Source organism: Oncorhynchus mykiss, chromosome 30 (genome assembly GCF_057628025.1).
Source record: "Oncorhynchus mykiss isolate SJ-2025 chromosome 30, ASM5762802v1, whole genome shotgun sequence".
Classification (NCBI taxonomy): Eukaryota; Metazoa; Chordata; class Actinopteri; order Salmoniformes; family Salmonidae; genus Oncorhynchus; species Oncorhynchus mykiss.
In genome coordinates this window covers 25,528,228-25,549,245 of record NC_143051.1, presented here as the reverse complement: position 1 = coordinate 25,549,245, position 21,018 = coordinate 25,528,228, and the positions used below count along the sequence as shown (strand labels likewise).

The window sequence follows — 21,018 nt, the reverse complement described above, 5'->3', positions numbered from 1 at the left end:
TCACTGCTCTAGAGGAGATCTGCATGGAGGAATGGGCCAAAATACCAGCAAAAGTGTGTGAAAACGTTTGAACTCTGTCATTGCCAACAAAGGGTATATAACAAAGTATTGAGATAAACTTTTGTTATTGACCAAATACTTATTTTCTACCATAATTTGCAAATAAATTCATAAAACATCCTACAATGTGATTTTCTTGATTTTCTTTAGTTGAAGTGTACCCATGATTAAAATTACAGGCCTCTCTCATCTTTTGCACAATAACTTTTGCTCATAACTTGCACAATTGGTGGCTGACTAAATACTTTTTTGCCCCACTATGTCATAGTCTCACAGTGTTCATTGTGTCTCTACATTTCCATCAGAGCTATAACAGCATGACATCTCTCTCATGGTGAATTTAGAGCTTCCGTGGTGTCATTTTCCAGAAATGTTTATTGACCGACTAGAGAAAGAATTGGTTGAGAATTATAATCCTGTACACCTGCAGGCACACGCTTAATTAAAAGTCTTCTCTCTGATGGGTAAACAAAAAGGAAAGTGAATGAAATGGTCTATCACTGGAGGCACAAAGCCAAAACCAATGAGCTACCTATTTTCACCATCCGTCCTTCTATCCTTTCAGCTGGATGTGGTCCTTTCTCCGTCAGCTCACTTACCATTTAAAAAATCTCTCTTTTGCCATCTCTCTCTCGTTTACCATCTCTCTCTCTCTGTTTTGCTCACTCTCTCTCAATCCCTTTCTACCAGTTAGCTACAGCACAACCAATTTGAATAGCATCCATGTTTTCTTCTCTCCCTCCCACTAAGGCATAATATTTTGTCGGCATGGTGGGTAATTTTGCCTGAGCCTTAAAAGCCTGTTCAGGAAAACAGAGTGTGGCCTGCTGAAATCTGGATTGCAGATGATTGTAGCTCTGCTAGCTAGCTGGCTCTCTCTGCAGTCTCCAAGTCCACTTTACTAATGTGTGTGTGAATCACTGTGTTCTTATTGACTCCTGCTGTAGGAAGCACGTTGTCATGCAAAAGTTTACACCACTAAAACTTTCTGCATGGAGGAAAGGTGGAGGGAGAGACAGAGAGAGTAAGTGGAGAGAGAATCTATGAGAGAATGTGTGTGAGAAAAAAGATTAGGATGGTGGGAGGAGGAACGAAAGGTGGTGGGACGGACAGGACATACATTTTATCTTCATCTGCCAGTGTTAGTATGTCATTAATCAGATATTGTGCTGGTGTCAGCCTGGAACACCTGAGGTGTGACACTAGTCTTCTAAAGACATCAGCATGCATCAATTTGGCTGGCGCCTAGCCTCCTTGGCTAGCTGAACCGAACGAGTGTGCTTGCGCACTCCCTTCAATGGCCTTCGCTTCAAAAACTAGAAAAAAAGCAGCAATAGTACCGTTTGTCCATTTTGAGACACCGTCGCCAGCATACACTTCCTCAACATGTCAATAATTGTAACGGTTTTGCCTTAAGCGGCCCGTCTCTTTCCCCATCGGTCTCCCTGCTTCACACTTGACATGAGCTCTATCCTTTCATTACGCAGTCACAGAGAGAGAGTGAAAGAGAGAGGGAGAGAGGGGGAGTGAAAGGGAGAGGGAGAGAGGGGGGAGTGAAAGAGAGAGAGAGGGGGGTGAAAGAGGGAGAGAGGGGGAGTGAAAGGGAGAGGGAGAGAGGGGGGAGTGAAAGAGAGAGAGTGAGGGGGGAGTGAAAGAGAGAGAGTGGGGGGTGAAAGAGGGAGAGAGGGGGAGTGAAAGGGAGAGGGAGAGAGGGGGGAGTGAAAGAGAGAGAGGGGGGGGTGAAAGAGGGAGACGGGGGAGTGAAAGAGAGAGGGGAAAATAAATGTGTGAGAGGAACATGTTATATGTGTGCATGTGTGTGGGCGTGTTAGAGAGAGATAAAGAAAGGTTGTATAATGAGAGAGTGAGAGAAGAAGCTTGAGGCGGACAGACAGACAATAAGACAAGCAAAGACAGAACGAGAGTGTGTGTGTGTGTGTGTGTGTGTGTGTGTGTGTGTAAAAAATAAAGAATGCCAGAGTACCCTGCCTCCTGAACCTCTCTTTCCCACCACCACAGAAACTGGAACAGCACCAATCTCTCCTCTCTCCCTTCCTCCTTCCACCATGCCACCTTGTCACCACCACGTACCAAATTAAGGGTATTATAAATATGCTTCTGAGAACCATCCTCTGAACACACACACAGATCCTCTGTCCTGATGGGGTGTAGTGCCAGCAGACAATGGCGAAGAGAGACTCTTTGATGTCAGGACGCTTCAAATAACAGAGTGCAGGGAGAGAGAGAGAGAGAGAGAGAGTAGGGAGAGGAAGGAATCCAATTTCTACAGGGCTTCCTTCTCTAGTGTGCTCTTGATGTCAGGATGCATCAAATAACAGAAAGAATGCAGGAAGAGAGAAAGAAGGGAGAAGAAGGAATCTAATTTCTACAGGGTCTCTCCCCCCCTCTCTCTCACACTCTCTCCCCCCTCTCTCGCTCTCTCCCCTCTCTCTCTCGCTCTCTCTCAGCTTCATCTTTCAAAACGCATCAGAGTGTCTGTGAAACATCATGAAGCACAGAACATGTAAACACTGCTTTGCCAGAAAGCATTCTTATGTAGTCTATTTCTCAAAGCCTCTCAATAATGAAGATAGAAGGGAACGATCTGAATGTACCTTTACGGGCAATCCGGATGCAGTTCATTCTCGTCTCCTGAAACAAGAATGGGAGGTTCATTAGCATGGGATAACCACAAGAAAAAATAAAACACATCAAACACCTATTTATAAGCATAGAACAGGTGTCAGAGCTTGTGTGTATCTGTGTGTGTCTTAGTCACCGAGTCCACCTCTGTGTGGTAAAGTGCAAACTAGCTAATTAAAAAACTCAGTCAGGGAAGAAAGCAGATGACATCTAATTTTAAATGTGATTGTGAGTGACCTGTCCTCTGTTCTCATCAACAACATCCGGACCCCTGGCCCACCCAACCCATTACACACATGCCCCCCTCCTAACCCTCCACCTAGCTAGCCCATCACAGCGATACCAGAGACACATTGTCAAATTAAGATTAGCACATGCTAAATCAGGTTTTATACAAGGGGGGCAATTATGCTAATCTAATCGGAGCTCTGATATTGGAGTCAGAACCCTTTCACCTCAGCGCCTGCGAAATTGCCTTTTTTAATTGAAAACCTGTTCTGGGTGGATCTGTATCCACCCACCTCTTAGTCAGTTGTATTTACCCACAATTCACAGGTTATTACAGCCCCACCTGCTGATATATCATGTGTCATCTTGTCCTCTGTCAAGGTTGACCTGACTCTGAGACAGCCCCTTTTGGCATTTAAACAGAGTGGATCCAAAATGGCACCCTATTCCATACATAGTACACTGCTTATGACCCTGGTCAAAATAGAATGTTGGACTTAGCCATAGTATCCTACTGACTGCTGATGACACCTCCCTGCCTGCTATGTTCTGATGTTATTTATAGAATGATCCTCAGATATGATGCCAATATTTCTAGCCGATATCACAGGTTGAGTGACAGGTAGCTGGTAGCAGAAGATGGTTACGGTTGATAACTACATTGACAGGAAATTAACCAGCAGATCCAATAGTGGACAGAAGCATTTCAAGAAGCGGCAGCTGACTACGCTGTTTAATATCTTTAATATTGCATCAATAGAGAATTGGGAAAAGGGTCAAAAGATTTGTATCAAAACTATTTAGTAGTTTTTTGCAAGGTTGGTTTGGAAATTCTGTCAAAATATGTGACGGACACAGCAAAAGACACTGACAGATTATATACACTCCGTGGCCAGTTTATTCGGTACACCCATCTAGTACCGGGTCGAACCCCCCTTTGCCTTCAGAACATACTGAATTCTCTGGGGCATGTTGCTAAAATAATATCAATGTGCAAAGGAAAACGTCCTCACACCAGTACACCACCGCCACCAGCCTGTACACAAGGCAGGATGGGGCCATGGACTCATGCTGCTTGGCCAAATCCTGACTCTGCCGTCAGCATGACGCAACAGGAACCGGGAATCGTCGGACCAGGCAATGGTTTTCCGCTCCTCAATTGTCCAGTGTTGGGGATGGCATGCCCACTGGAGCCGCTTCTTCTTGTTTGTAGCTGATAGGAGTGGAACCTGCTTTGGTGCTCTACGTTGTGCGTTCAGAGATGCCTTTCTGCACACCACTGTTGTACTGTGCCGTTATTTGCCTGTTTGTAGCCCGCCTGCTGGCTTGCACATTCTTGCACACACCGATAAATCCATGATGATTTAGAATTTCAATAAGCATTTTTCTACGGCATGTTTTCCACCTGGCTACCCCTACCCCAGTAAACAGCCCTGCACCCCCACAGCAACTTATCCAAGCCTACCCATTTCTCCTTCACCCAAATCCAGATAGCTAATGTTCTGCAAGAGCTGCAAAATCTGGACCCCTACAAATCAGCCGGGCTAGACAATCTGGACCCTCTCTTTCTAAAATTATCAGCCGAAATTGTTGCAACCCCTATTACTAGCCTGTTCTACCTCTCTTTCGTATCGTCTGAGATCCCCAAAGACTGGAAAGCTGACACTCTAGACCCAAACTGCTACAGACCTATATCTTTCCTACCCTGCCTTTCTAATGTCTTCGAAATGCAAGTTAACAAACAGATCACCGACCATTTAGAATCCCACCGTACCTTCTCTGCTATGCAATCTGGTTTTCGAGCTGGTCATGGGTGCACCTCAGCCACGCTCAAGGTCCTAAACGATATCACAACCGCCATCGATAAGAGACAATACTGTGCAGCTGTATTCATCGACCTGGCCAAGGCTTTCGACTCAGTCAATCACCACATTCTTATCGGCAGACTCAACCGCCTTGGTTTCTCAAATGACTGCTTCGCCTGGTTCACCAACTACTTCTCTGATAGAGTTCAGTGTGTCAAATCGGAGGGCTGTTGTCCGGACCTCTGGCAATCTCTATGGGGGTTACCACAGGTTTCAATCCTCGGGTCGACTCTCTTCTCTGTATACATCAATGATGTCGCTCTTGCTGCTGGTGATTCTCTGATCCACCTCTACGCAGACGACACCATTCTGAATACTTCTGGCCCCTCTTTGGACACTGTGTTAACTAACCTCCAGAAGAGCTTCAATGCCATACAACTCTCCTTCCGTTGCCTCCAACTGCTCTTAACTGCAAGTAAAACTAAATGCATGCTCTTCAACCAATCGCTGCCCGCACCTGCCCGCCTGTCCAGCATCACTACTCTGGACAGTTCTCACTTAGAATATGTGGACAACAACAAATACCTAGGTATCTGGTTAAACTGTAAACTCTCCTTCCAGACTCACATTAACCTGTTGAGTGTAGGGGCAGTATTTGATGTTTGGATGAAAAACATACCCAAATGAAACTGCCTATTTCTCAGGCCCAGAAACTAGAAAATGCATATAATTGGCAGATTAGGATATAAAACAATCTAAAGTTTCCAAAACTGTCAAAAATATTGTCTGTGAGTATAACAGAACTGATATTGCAGGCGAAAACCTGAGGAAAATCCAAAGAGGAAGTGCCTTCTATTTTGAAAGCTCCCTGTTCCATTGCATGCCTTCCCTACATTTAAAGGGATATCAACCAGATTCCTTTTCCTATGGCTTCCACATGGTGTGACCAGTCTTTAGACATAGTTTCAGGCTTTTATTCTGAAGAATGAGCGAGAAAGATCACATCGCGTCAGTGGATGACTGGGTGCCAGCAGAGTTTTGCATGCCCTTGCAGCTTGGAGCAGACATTTTTTCTCTCACTCCTTTTGAAAAAGCTACGGTCCGGTTGAAATATTATCGATTATTTATTGTAAAAACAACCTGAGGATGGATTTAAAAAAAACATTTGACATGTTTCTACGAACTTTACGGATACTATTTGGAATTTTCCTCTGCCCCGTCGTGACCGCTGGAGCCTTTGGATTTCTGAACAAAACGCGCCAACCAAATGGAGGTTTTTGGATTTAAAAATAATCTTTATGGAACAAAAGGAACATTTATTGTGTAACTGGGAGTCTCGTGAGTGCAAACATCCAAAGATCATCAAAGGCAAGCGATTCCCTTTATTGCTTTTCTGACTTTCGTGACCAATCTACTTTGCTGCTAGCTGTTTGTAATGTTTTGTCTGCTGAGAGAGATGTCCTAACATAAACGCTTGGATACCTTCCCACGAAAAGCTTTTTTGAAATCTGACACACCAGGTGGATTAACAACAAGCTAAGCTGTGTTTTGTTATATTGCACTTGTGATTTCAAGAAAATTAAATATAGTAAATTAATTTGAATTTGGCGTTTTGCAATTCAGTGGATGTTGACGAAAATGATCCCGCTGATGGGATGGGTGTGCCAAGAAGTTAAGCATCTCCAATCAAAAATTAAATCTAGAATCGGCTTCCTGTTTCGCAAGAAAGCATTCTTCACTCATGCTGCCAAACATACCCTTGTAAAACTGACTATCCTACCGATCCTAGACTTTGGCGATGTCATTTACAAAATAGCCTCCAACACTCAGCAAATTGGATGCAGTCTATCACAGTGCCATCTGTTTTCTCACCAAAGCCCCATATACTACCCACCACTGTGACCTGTATGCTCTCGTTGGCTGGCCCTCGCTTCATATTCGTCGCCAAACCCACTTGCTCCAGGTCACCTATAAGTCTTTGCTTGGTAAAGCCCCACCTTATCTCAGCTCACTGGTCACCATAGCAGCACCCACCCGTAGCACGCGCTCCAGCAGGTATATTTCACTGGTCACCCCCAAAGCCAATTCCTAATTTCCTCTCCTTCCAGTTCTCTGCTGCCAATGACTGGAACGAACTGCAAAAATCACTGAAGCTGGAGACTCATATCTCCCTCACTAATTTTAAGCACCAGCTGTCAGAGCACCTCACAGATCACTGCACCTGTAAATAGCCCATCTGTAAATAGCCCATCCAACTACCTCATCTCCATACTGTTATATTATTTATTTTGCTCCTTTGCATCCCAGTATCTCTACGTGCACACTCATCTTCTGCACATCAATCACTCCAGTGTTTCATTGCTATATTGTAATTATTTCACCACTCTTGCCTATTTATTGCTTTACCTCCCTTATCCTACCTCATTTGCACACAGACTTTTTCTATTGTATTATTGACTGTATGTTTGTTTATTCCATGTGTAACTCTGTGCTGTTGTTTGTGTTGCGCTGCTTTGGTTTATCTTGGCCAGTTCGGAGTTGTAAATGAGAACTTGTTCTCAACTAGCCTACCTGGTTAAATAAGGGTGAAATAAAAAATAAAAAAAATGTAAAGAAATTCTCCTTCCACCTCTCGTCAACGTTTTCACCCACAGGACTGCCGCTGTCTGGATGTTTATTGTTTGTCGGCCCATTCTCTGTTAACACTACTGTCGTGCGTTTCTGACATGCTGGAACCGGCGGGCCTGGCACCTGTGATCATACCACGCTCAAAGTCGCTTAGCTCACTCTTTGCCCATTCTAACATTCAATCAAACAGTAACTGAATGCCTCGATGCCCGTCTGCTTGTTTTATATAGCAAGCCACGGCCACGTGACTCAGTGTCTGTAGGAGTGTGTTTGTGATGTGTGTGTGATGTGTATGTGTGTGTGGGTATGTGTCTGAGCACTTCTGTGTTTTATAAAGAACTGATTGCACCAATCTTGCTGTATTTCAAGCTCCAGTAAAGACATCCGTCAAAGCAATTACAGTTCCATTCAGTGGCAGCAGCAGCTCTCAGAGCCATGGTTCTGGAAATCTACAGCTAATTATCCTGAATAATTGTCAAAAAATGATTTGCTTCCCTTTTTTTGCAGAGCCAGCAAATACACACACACACACACACACACACCGCAAGTCCAGGCTGATTTGAATAGAGAAGTTTTATAAACAGATTGAGATAAAATTGCTCGCAGGGCAGACAGAGAAACACTAATATACATGAATTAGAATATTCCAATCTTACGAGCTGCTTTGTCAGAATGGAATAGAACGGTGGCTAAGAGTGCTCTAAGAGGTAGGTAAACGTACAACTATAAGAGTGCTCTAAGAGGTAGGTAAACGTACAACTATAATCGTTATACAGAGTCATAATGACACACACACACACACACAGGACGGCGGAGTCATTAGAATTGCAAGCCACTGACGTCAAAGGGTTCAGTATTAGCTTTAATGATCGATAGTTGAGACACACAAGAGATTGAGTCAGAGTGTGATTCAGAAGACAGACACACACTGAGGATAAGTCCTTGACATTACAGCCAAGGGAAGTTAGTCATTCCAGCATTACAACCTATGGAACCTTCTAACCTGTGGTGCTTTTCCCCTACTGAATCCTAGCAACCAGGTAGGAAGCACGTGTTTGACCGGTTCTGCTCTGGGACTCTCTCTGATGCATTTTGACCCAGGCGATTGCAGTACAACGACTGAAGACGCAGTTTCCAAACCGCATTGGCGCACACCTTTTACTAAACACTTTTTAAATAAATATGCAGCTACCAGAGTCATATGGTCATATTGTATATATGATGCATGATATCCAACTCTCTGAGAGGCTGAAGCCAGGCAGACCAGACTGTAGTCATTTAGCTCCATATGGGCTTTATGATTGAAACAGCACCTGGCCCACTACTTCCTCTTTTTATCTACCTTAAGTCTCATTTCAGTTTCCTCTAGGCAGCAGGCTCAGAGGGGACAGAGAGAGAAAGAAAGAAAGAAAGAAAGACAGAAAGAAAGAAAGAAATAAAGAAAGACAGAGAGAGAGTCCAGAACAGCCTGAGTTTCAGAGCTGAAGTACTTCTCTCCTACAGCTACAGTTTGACCTTCTCAATTCAATAACACTTGATTTGTCCCAAAGGACTGTAGTTTAGCCTGGTCCCCTGATCTGTCCGTGCTGTCTTGCTTACTCCTATGGCATGTTTGACAAAGTCTCCAGACTTGACTCAGACTTTATTGACAGGTCAATAAACTCACCCCTCTGAAGTTGCTTATAGCCTGGAAGAAGACCAGGTAGTTCTTGGAGGGGTCCAGGGGAGTGTTCCAGTAGCCGTTATAGGTGTGGTTGTCCCCTACGGTGAACGGAGTGGCCTCAGGGAGACTGGAGGGGGGAAGCTCAGCCGTGTAGTAGTGGGACTTAGACTGAGCCTCCACCTGGGACGCTGGCACAGGGAAACAGTCTGACCCGCTACCCAGCTCCCTCCTCCTCCTCCTGCTCCTCCTGACCCGCCTGGAACCGTCCTCTTCTACTACCACCACCTGGTACGCACTGCGGGGAGAGGGATGACAGACTGATAGGTGATAACTACGCTGGAAACAAATGGCCCTCTTAAAGGGGAAATCTGCATTAGCTACATCCATTTTTGGACTTGTAAATTAGTTATATAGATTCTTAAAGAATTCAACTTAAAAATGCCTCATGAGCTTTGTTCAACTGTTGTACCCCATCAGAACCCAAAATATAATGTTGTTCTACTCCAATGTTTGTAAAAAAAGTAACACTCTATAGCCTCAAAACATGGTTAAGACTTTAATTTTGATATCATGGATGGTCAGTCCTTGCATCCATAGCTCGGTCTATGAATGTGAGAGTGCCAGGCCCATCTCTCAGCTTTATAACGAAACAGTGGTGGGGAGAATACTTTATTGTCGTTTCAACTACGGATTGTCCCTTTAAGGTCACCCTTGTAAAAAAAAGTTCTCAAAGACACTTCCTGATTAAATAAAAGGTGGAATAAAATAAGAAACACAAATCAAATAGCAATGACATTTATTCAAAACATTCTTGTTATACAAGTGAATATATTTATCTAGTGGTAGACATGAGTGACAGTTGTGTGAGGCCTATTACTGTGATTAGTAATGTGACTGTACCTGACTGGTGCTCCTCTGCCCAGTGCTGGTCTCAACAGCACCGTGATGGTGCTCTCTGACTCACTGAGTGGGGCTGGGACATCCTCATAGTCAAACACTGGGGCTGAGAGAGGAGGAAGGGAGAGAGAGGAGATAAAGAGGTAGAGCAGGAGAGTGTGTGTGTGTGAGTGTGTGTATGTGTGTGTGTGTGTGTGTGTGAGTGAGTGAGTGAGTGAGTGAGTGAGTGAGTGAGTGAGTGAGTGAGTGAGTGAGTGAGTGAGTGAGTGAGTGAAAGAAAGAGAAAGAGAGAGAGAGAGAGAGAAAAAGAAAGAGAGAGAAAGAAAGAAAGAGAGAAAGAAAGAGAAAGAGAGAGATAGCGAGAGATAGAACATGAGAGAGAAAGAGATAGAAAATTATGTTAAAAGAAAGAGAGAGAGATAGAAAATTAGGGAGTAAGTAACAAAACAATCACATATAACACAGGAAGTGGGATAAAACTCATTCACATAGACAGCTGCAGGACATTCCCATAATTATTCACAGGGACGATAAGAATCCCCTGTAATTACAATGCATCCCACAGCCACACCCCCTTGAACAGGACTGCAGACGGGAACATTCCTTGGTGAGCTCCCATCTATGGGGAAGACACACACATTGTGTTCCCGTCTCTGTTTACCGTTAAAAGACAATTAGCAAAGGAGCAGCCAGCCAATAAAAAACATCAGCTTTCACAGTAAAGAAAGATTATTAATAATCAGCTAAACCAACAGCCTCTGAAATTAAAGGATGCAAGACTTCACTCTCACACAGTCACACACTATCTGCGCATGTGCACAGGTTCCTTTCACGCTGTTGCCAGCGTGGTAGCCAGGGCACCAAAACAGCGGAGAAGTTTTGCCTCACGCTTCAACGCTCTTAGCTGTTGTGGAAATTAATTACTCATATCGCGGAGTCTACCTGGTGTTGTTTTTCCATTTTGGGTCAGAAGAAAAAGGGTTCTTTGGCTGTCCCCATAGGAGAACTGTTTTTTGGTTCCAAGTAGAACCCTTTTGGGTTCCATGTAAAACCCTTTCCACAAAAGGTTCTACATGGAACCCAAGTGAATGCAGGTGAACTCTACGATCCCCTATTGATGTCACTTGTTAAATCCACTTCAATCAGTGTTGATGAAGAGGAGGAGACAGGTTAAAGAAGGATTTTCAAGCCTTGAGACAATTGAGACATGGATTGTGTATGTGTGCTATTCAGAGGGAGAATGGGGAAGACAAAAAATGTAAGTGCCTCTGAACGGGGGATGGTAGTAGATGCCAGGCGCACCGGTTTTGTCACGCCCTGACCTGAGTATTCTTTGTTTTCTTTATATATTTTGGTTAGGTCAGGGTGTGACATGGGTGATGAATGTGTTTTTGTACTGTCAAGGGGTTTGTAGGTTTATGGGGTTGTTTACCAACTAGGTGTTTATGTATGTCTATGGTCGCCTAGATTGGTTCTCAATTAGAGGCAGCTGTTTATCGTTTATCGATTGGGAACCATATTTAGTCAGCCATCTTCTTTGGGTATTTTGTGGGTTATTGTCTATGTGATGTTGCATGTTTGCACTCAGTATTTATAGCGGTCACGTTCGTTTTGATATTTTGTTTGTTTGTTTAGTGTACTTCGTGTTTGTTTTCATCTATCATTAAAAAGGATGTATTCACATCACGCTGCGCTTTGGTCTCCTCACTACGACGATCGTGACAGAATAACCCAGCAACAATGGTCCAAGCAGCGTGGTAACGGCCAGCAGCGGCAAAGAACGCAGGACTCATGGACTTGGGAGGAGATTCTGGATGGCGAAGGACCCTGGGCACAGCCAGGGGAATATCGCCGCCCCAAAGCAGAGCTGGAGGCAGCGAAAGCAGAGAGGTGCCGGTATGAGGAGGCAGCAAGGCAGCGTGGCTGGAAGCCCGAGAGGCAGCCCCAAAAATTTCCGGGGAGTGTGGTGAAGCCAGGTAGGAGACCTGCGCCAACTTCCCGTGCTTACCAGAGAGAGAGAGGGACCGGGCAGGCACCGTGTTATGCGGTGGAGCGTGTGCATAGCCCGGTGCGGTACATTCCAGCTCCTCGTATCGGCCGGGCTAGAGTGGGCATCGAGCCAGGTGCCATGAAGCCGGCTTTACGCATCTGGTCTCCAGTGCGTCTCCTCGGGCCGGCGTACATGGCACCAGCCTTACGCATGGTGTCCCCGGTTCGCCAGCACAGCCCAGTGCAGGCTATTCCACCTCGCCGCACTGGCCTGGCTACCGGGAGCCTTCAACCAGGTAAGGTTGGGCAGGCTCGGTGCTCAAGAGCTCTAGTGCGCCTGCACGGTCCGGTCTATCCAGTGCCACCTCCACGCACCAGCCCTCTGGTGGCAGCCCCCCACACCAGGCTGTCTCTTCGTTTTATCCCAACAGGTGCTCCCGCCTGTCCAGCGCTGCCAGAGCCTTCCTCCTGCCCAGCGCTGCCAGAGTCTCCCGTCTGTCCTGAGCCGCCAGAGTCTCCCGTCTGTCCTGAGCCGCCAGAGTCTCCCGTCTGTCCTGAGCCGCCAGAGTCTCCCGTCTGTCCTGAGCCGCCAGAGTCCCCCGCCTGTCCTGAACCGCCAGAGTTGCCAGTCAGCCAGGAGCCGCCAGTCCGCCAGGAGCCGCCAGAGCCGCCAGTCAGCCAGGAGCCGCCAGAGCCGTCAGCCAGCCAGGAGCCGCCAGAGCCGTCAGCCAGCCAGGAGTGGCCAGAGCCACCTGTCACGCCGGCAATGCCGGAGTCGCCCTCCTGTCTGGAGCCGCCAGAGTCTCCCTCCTGTCCGGAGCTGCCAGAGTCGCTCCTCAGTCCAGAGGCGCCTTTCCGTCCAGTGGCGCTCTCTACGATGATCTTCAGTCCGGGGTCCCTGCTCCTGAGGCGCCACCTAAGTGGGCCAAGACTGAGGTAGAGCGGGGTCCACGCACCCGAGTTGTATTTATAGCGGTCACGTTCGTTTTGATATTTTGTTTGTTTGTTTAGTGTACTTCGTGTTTGTTTTCATCTATCATTAAAATGATGTATTCACATCATGCTGCGCTTTGGTCTCCTCACTACGACGATCGTGACAGGTTTGAGTGTGTCAAGAACTGCAACGCTGCTGAGTTTCGCGCTCAACAGTTTCCTGTGTGTATCAAAAATGTCCCACCACCGAAAGACAGCTGTGGGAAGCATTGGAATCGACATGGGCCAGCATCCCTTGTGGAACGCTTTCGGCACCTTGAAGAGTCCATTCCCCGACGAATGGAGGCTGTTCTGAGGGCAAATGAGGGTGCAACTCAATATTAGGAAGATGTTACTAATGTTTTGTACACTCAGTTGAGGTTAAACCCAAAAATATTAGACAGAGTAAGAGTGTAACATACACATTCATGGCAAGTACTAACGCAGTATGGAGAAACCGGGGAAGGTGTGTAGTATGGCTGGATTCAATACCTTTAACCGAAGGATAGAAAACCAAGCCTTTGTAAATGTATGAATGACCGAGGTTGAAGACCAATGAAGAGAGCACACTTTCCTTTATTGTGATGGGTTTAAGAGGGCATGTTAGAGAAATACATGAATAGAGTTAAGTGGAAAGGCTAGAGAGAGAGGGGGGCTAAGAGAGAGATGAGACAGGTCAGAGGTGACAGTTGCAGTACTTTATCCACAGCAGCTCACAGGTCATGGGTCAAGCACTGACTGTGGCTCAATAGAGAAGACCTGTACAACCACGCAAAAGTGAAGGAGATGGACTGAGCCAGTGGGATTTATCCAGCCATACATGCTCCACCATGATGTTATTTCATACTTTAATGCCACAATCTGTAATTTGTTTTACAACCAAACTCTTCTCTTCTTTTTAAATTCATGAATTTAAATGGTCATTGAACAGCAGTGACTATTGCAGATTGTACTTTTAAAGGGGTGAAAAAGCCACAGGTCGTTAACTTGCCTCCTCGTGCAATAGATTTATCTTGATTCTAGAGTGACTCACTCAACTAACTGGCCATTAATTCCCAGTAAATGGTATTATTTCTCACGAAACGGGGGAAAGAAGAAATGCAAATCGGACACCCAGGGGCTGCTATTGTCAGGTGCTTTAGAAAAGTTGAAAGGCTACCTACCACACACCGTGTTTGGAAACGATCATACTGTATATTTATTTGTGTGCCAAAGTTCAGGCCTCCCGGTCTTGCTCTGACGCAGGTTGTGAGGATAGAACATTAGTGCAAAAATAGGTATGGGATCATTCACAAGCTCACTGTGTGGGAGAAGGGAGCGTATTTTCTTGGAACAAGACCCAGGAACCCAATGCTATCCTGATGCAGTGAAAAAGAGTGAAAAATTATCTAAACATAAAGTAAGCTTTTGAAACATCTTTGTGTTTGACCTACCACATTTTTGCTTACACCGAGTCAGTCCCATCTCTCAGGACAGAACAAGGAACAAGTCATCAAGTCAAACAACCCACAGCAACCCCTCTAGTCTACGCCCAGCTTCATTCTCAGCCCCAGCCCTATAACCCTGAGGCGTCAGTCACTGATTATTCCATAGAACCTCACCGGAGATGTTGGTGGTGATCTCAGTGAGGGCGGTCTGTCCGAAGCCCTTGGCGGTGCGAGCTCTAACAGACACCAGGTAGGTGGTGCCGGGGTGTAGGCCAGAGAACATGTGGTATGTTTCGTTCCTCAGTTTGGAAACGGTACGGCGAGGGCCTGGTACGTTGATACCTGGGTCAGATGACTCGATGCCCTGATAACTGATCTGGGGGACCGGGAACAAAACACAGACAAATAGGGTCACAATGCTGTGTTGTTCTTGTTGTTGTTGTAGTAAGAGTATTGTTGTTCTAACAGATTTAGGAACAAGGAACAAAACACAAACCATAGAATCACAATGAGTAGTCTCTGATGACAAACTGTGAACATAGATGAATCAAAATGAGACTTGATTCCGCTACCTGAGATCATTTGATAGGTGTTGTTATTGTTGTTAGTGTTATTGTTCTTGGAGGAGAGAGAGATGTTTTGCTGAGGGTTGTTTCAATGTGGGGAGTCAAGCAGATATTTTACAAATGAGGTGGTGTTACTGTGTCTCTGACTGTGTCTGCCTACCTGGCACCCCAACCCACAGTGACACCATGCAGCCCAGAATGAGATCATTCCTGTTATCATCATGTGTTACTGAAGGAAGCACTCAGAACATCTCCTCTGTCACCACACAGACAACCAACACACCCCAATTATTTCGGCTGCTGTTCTTTTCTGCTTCACTCTCCTTTCTTTTCTCAGAGACCCCGTTCTCAGTGCCTCTCTCTTCTAATGTTCCTCTCTTCTCTTCTTTCCCTCGCTCTCCTCCCCCATCTCCCTTCTCTCTCTCTTCCCTCTCTTCTCTATCCTCTCTTCTCTATCCAGGCAGCTCTCACACGTCCTTGTTTCTCATTCTCCTCTCTCCTGATTCAACTGTCTATTCTCACTCCTCCATTCCTCCCTTCTTTCACACACTGCCTAAATTCATCTTCCCACTTCTCATCATCTTCTCCCTATTCCTACTGCATCTTCCTTTTCCTTTCTCAACCTTCAATATCTATTCCAACAATTTCTTCATTTCATCATTCTATCTATCAGTCTCTCTCCATCTCACTATTTACATGTCTCATGCAGTACTTTATCCACAGCAGCTTACAGGTCATGGGTCAAGCACTGACTGTGGCTCAATAGAGAAGACCTGTACAACCACACAAAAGTGAAGGAGATGGACAGAGCCAGTGGGGTTTTTCCAGCCATGCATGCTCCACCATGATGTTATTTCATACTTTAATGCCACATTCTGTAATTTGTTTTACAACCAAACTCTTCATGAATTTAAATGGTCATTGAACAGCAGTGACTATTGTAGATTGTACATTTAAAGGGGTGGAAAACCACAGGTCGTTAACTTGCCTCCTCGTGCAATAGATTTATGTTGATTCTAGAGTGACTCACTCAACTAACTGGCCATTAATTCCCAGTAAATGGTATTATTTCTCCTGAAACGGGGAGAAAACTCAATTTTGTTGCTCCCAGCCTATAGACAGAAACTAAAACAGGAAACGCACGTGCTCAAGTCTGTTCAATGCTGGGCCGACCATTCTGATTCCAAACTTCAAGATTTCTTCGATCACGTGGACTGGGATATGTTCCGGATAGCCTCAGACAACATTGATTTATACGCTGATTCGGTGAGCGAGTTTATTAGCATGTGCATCGGTGATGTTGTACCCACGTTGATGATTAAAACCTTCCCCAACCAGAAACCGTGGATTAATGGCAGCATTCGCACAAAACTGAGAGCGCGAACCACTGCTTTTAATCATGGCAAGGAAACATGACCGAATACAAACAGTGTAGCTATTCCCTCCGCAAGGCAATCAAACAAGTTAGCGTCAGTATAGAGACAAAGTAGAGTCGCAATTCAACGGCTCAGACACGAGACGTATGTGGCAGGGTCTACAGACAATCACAGATTACAAAAAGAAAACCAGCACCGTCGCGGACACCGATGTCTTGTTCCCAGACAAACTAAACAACTTCTTTACTCTCATTGAGGACAATACAGTGCCACTGACACGGCCCGCTACCAAAACCTGCGGGCTCTCCTTCACCACAGCCAACATGAGTAAAACATTTAAACGTGTTAATCCTCGCAAGGCTGCCGGCCCAGACTGCATCCCTAGCCGCGTCATCAGAGCATGCGCAGACCAGCTGGCTGGCGTGTTTACGGATATATTCAATCAATCCTTATCCCAGTCTGCTATTCCCACATGCTTCAAGAGGGCCACCATTGTTCCTGTTCCCAAGAAAGCTAAGGTAACTGAGCTAAACAACTATCGCCCTGTAGCACTCACTTGCTTTGAGAGACTAGTCAAGGATCATATCATCTCCACCCTACCTGACACCCTAGACCCACTCCAATTTGCTTACCGCCCCAATAGGTCCACAGACGACCAATCACAATCACACTGTACACTGCCCTAACCCATCTGGACAAGAGGAATACCTACAGTGCCTTGCGAAAGTATTCGGCCCCCTTGAACTTTGCGACCTTTTGCCACATTTCAAGCTTCAAACATAAAGATATAAAACTGTATTTTTTTGTGAAGAATCAACAACAAGTGGGACACAATCATGAAGTGGAACGACATTTATTGGATATTTCAAACTTTTTTAACAAATCAAAAACTGAAAAATTAGGCGTGCAAAATTATTCAGCCCCCTTAAGTTAATACTTTGTAGCGCCACCTTTTGCTGCGATTACAGCTGTAAGTCGCTTGGGGTATGTCTCTATCAGTTTTGCACATCGAGAGACTGAAATTTTTCCCATTCCTCCTTGCAAAACAGCTCGAGCTCAGTGAGGTTGGATGGAGAGCATTTGTGAACAGCAGTTTTCAGTTCTTTCCACAGATTCTCGATTGGATTCAGGTCTGGACTTTGACTTGGCCATTCTAACACCTGGATATGTTTATTTTTGAACCATTCCATTGTAGATTTTGCTTTATGTTTTGGATCATTGTCTTGTTGGAAGACAAATCTCCGTCCCAGTCTCAGGTCTTTTGCAGACTCCATCAGGTTTTCTTCCAGAATGGTCCTGTATTTGGCTCCATCCATCTTCCCATCAATTTTAACCATCTTCCCTGTCCCTGCTGAAGAAAAGCAGGCCCAAACCATGATGCTGCCACCACCATGTTTGACAGTGGGGATGGTGTGTTCAGCTGTGTTGCTTTTACGCCAAACATAACGTTTTGCATTGTTGCCAAAAAGTTCAATTTTGGTTTCATCTGACCAGAGCACCTTCTTCCACATGTTGGGTGTGTCTCCCAGGTGGCTTGTGGCAAACTTTAAACAACACTTTTTATGGATATCTTTAAGAAATGGCTTTCTTCTTGCCACTCTTCCATAAAGGCCAGATTTGTGCAATATACGACTGATTGTTGTCCTATAGACAGAGTCTCCCACCGCAGCTGTAGATCTCTGCAGTTCATCCAGAGTGATCATGGGCCTCTTGGCTGCATCTCTGATCAGTCTTCTCCTTGTATGAGCTGAAAGTTTAGAGGGACGGCCAGGTCTTGGTAGATTTGCAGTGGCCTGATACTCCTTCCATTTCAATATTATCGCTTGCACAGTGCTCCTTGGGATGTTTAAAGCTTGGGAAATCTTTTTGTATCCAAATCCGCCTTTAAACTTCTTCACAACAGTATCTCGGACCTGCCTGGTGTGTTCCTTGTTCTTCATGATGCTCTCTGCGCTTTTAACGGACCTCTGAGACTATCACAGTGCAGGTGCATTTATACGGAGACTTGATTACACACAGGTGGATTGTATTTATCATCATTGGTCATTTAAGTCAACATTGGATCATTCAGAGATCCTCACTGAACTTCTGGAGAGAGTTTGCTGCACTGAAAGTAAAGGGGCTGAATAATTTTGCACGCCCAATTTTTCAGTTTTTGATTTGTTAAAAAAGTTTGAAATATCCAATAAATGTCGTTCCACTTCATGATTGTGTCCCACTTGTTGTTGATTGTTCACAAAAAAATACAGTTTTATATCTTTATGTTTGAAGCCTGAAATGTGGCAAAAGGTCGCAAAGTTCAAGGGGGCCGAATACTTTCGCAAGGCACTGTATGTAAGAATGCTGTTCATCCAAACTCGTCATAAAGCTCAAGACCCTGGGTCTCGACGCCTTCCTGTGCAACTGGGTCCTGGACTTCCTGACGGGCCGCCCCCAGGTGGTGAGGGTAGGAAACAACTTATCCACCCCGTTGATCCTCCAAACTGGGGCCTCACAAGGGTGCGTTCTCAGCCCTCTCCTGTACTCCCTGTTCACCCATGACTGTGTGGCCATGCACGCCTCCAACTCAATCATCAAGTTTGCAGACGACACTGCAGTGGTAGGCTTGATTACCAACAACGACGAGACGGCCTACATGAAGGAGGTAAGGGCCCCTGGAGTGGGGTGTCAGGAAAATAACCTCACACTCAACGTCAACAAAACAAAGGAGATGATTGTGGACTTCAGGAAACAGCAGAGGGAGCACCCCCCTATCCCCATCAACAGGACAGTAATGGAGAAGGTGGAAAGTTAAGTTTCTCGGCGTACACATCACGGACAAACTGAAATGGTCCACCTACACAGATAGCATGGTGAAGAAGGGGCAACAGCGCCTCTTCAATCTCAGGAGGCTAAAGAAGGTTGGCTTGTCACCGAAAACAATCAAACTTTTACAGATGCACAATTGAGAGCATCTTGTCGGGCTGTATCACCGCCTGGTACGGCAACTGCTCCGCTCACAACCGCAAGGCTCTCCAGAGGGTGGTGAAGTCTGCACAACACATCACCGGGGCAAACTAACTGCCCTCCAGGACACCTACACACCACCCGATGTTGCAGGAAAGCCAAAAAGATCATCAAGGACAAAAACCACCCGAGCCACTGCCTGTTCACCCCGCTATCATCCAGAAGGTAAGGTCAGTACAGGTGCATCAAAGCTGGGACTGAGAGACTGAAAACAGCTTCTACCTCAAGGCCATCAGACTGTTAAACAGCCATCACTAAAATTGAGTGGCTGCTGCCAACACACTGACTCAACTCCAGCCACTTTAATAATAAAAAATTGGATGTAATAAATGTATCACTAGTCACTTTAAACAATGGCACTTTATATAATGTTTACATACCCTATACACATTACTCATCTCATATGTATATACTGTACTCTATACCATCTACCGCATCTTGCCTATGCCACACGGCCATCGCTCATCCATATATTTATATGTACATATTCTTATTCATTCCTTTACAATTGTGTGCATAAGGTACTTGTTGTGAAATTGTTAGATTACTTGTTAGATATTACTGCATGGTCAGAACTAGAAGCACAAGCATTTCGCTACACTCACATTAACATCTGCTAACCATGTGTATGTGACCAATACAATTTGATTTGATTAGATTTTTGTTTACACAGTCAGTCCCATCACTCAGGACAAAACAAGGAACAAGTCATCAAGTCTACCCCCAGCCTCATTCTATCAGTCTCTCTCCATCTCACTATTTACATGTCTCTTCCTTTTCAACATACTCTCTCTGTCAGAGCAGACTCCTCAGGCCCAGACCTGTCTCTGTGTGGACACCTTTCATACATTCAGCAGTGTCACCGCAGCCTGCCTGTAGCTCTAAGAGTTGGCTACAGAGGCCTGTGTCGGAGGTGACCAGGGACATATATACACAAAGATGTATTATTAATTAGAAGCATTTAAAGTTGCCCCCCATGTGAAAGTGTCTCTTCGGCAAATAAGTAATTATACTGCTTATCTATATATAATTGCAGTGCTGCAGTCAGAGGCTCAGCTCGTCTCATTAGCATAGGAACATATACGGAGGCCTGAACTGGGGGGCGGGGGGGGGGATACATTCCCTATTAATGATCAGGGCGGATGTAAACTGTATTGCACGGGTAGGCAACTAGATTCAGATTCTGATTATTGTTGAAGCGGATGGTCGGGGGGCCGGAACATCGTTTCTAATCATTTGTACACTGTAAATTGACCACAACTAAGTCCAAAAACAGACTGTATTTCAAAATAACAAATATGTAATACATTGATTACATTGAGACATGATCACCTCTCTTTTTTTCATTGAAATACTTGAACAGATTTCCTTAATTAAATACATTTTTAGCTGAATTCCCAGTGATTTGAGTATTTTTGGACCAAAACAGGAACAAAAAAAACAAAAAAAAACACAACAACACAGTGGTCTGTGTCAAGTTGAGGGAAATTAGAGATCGAGATAAATATCAGTAAAATAAAGACAAAAATATGAATAGGGGAGAAAAAGAAAGAGAGAGATCAAGACTGAGTCCGAGATAGCTGTGTGATTGCAAAAAGGTAGACAGACGGAAAGTTGAGGGCGTGTTCCATACCTCATACTGTGTGATGACCCCATTGGGCTCCACAGGCTCCTCCCATTTCAGAAAGATCATATCGTCCAATGGAGTGAAGGTCAGTGACTCTGGGGCAACGCCACCAGGAACTGGAAGAGAAAACA

General features: G+C 45.2%; 1 protein-coding gene across 14 annotated transcripts in view; it reads right to left on the bottom strand.

Annotated features, from left to right (window-relative positions):
- Nucleotides 1–21,018, bottom strand: part of LOC110489412 (receptor-type tyrosine-protein phosphatase U) — a 276,455-nt gene that overhangs the window by 57,322 nt on the left and 198,115 nt on the right. For all 14 annotated transcript variants that reach the window (XM_036970735.2, XM_036970740.2, XM_036970741.2 and 11 more), the window contains exons 10-14: nt 20,894–21,003; nt 14,487–14,688; nt 9,928–10,030; nt 9,031–9,322; nt 2,676–2,712 (exon numbers count right to left, since the gene is read on the bottom strand). In XM_036970735.2, coding sequence (XP_036826630.1) covers nt 2,676–2,712; nt 9,031–9,322; nt 9,928–10,030; nt 14,487–14,688; nt 20,894–21,003 — 744 coding nt within the window. The remainder of the gene's footprint in view (nt 1–2,675; nt 2,713–9,030; nt 9,323–9,927; nt 10,031–14,486; nt 14,689–20,893; nt 21,004–21,018) is intronic.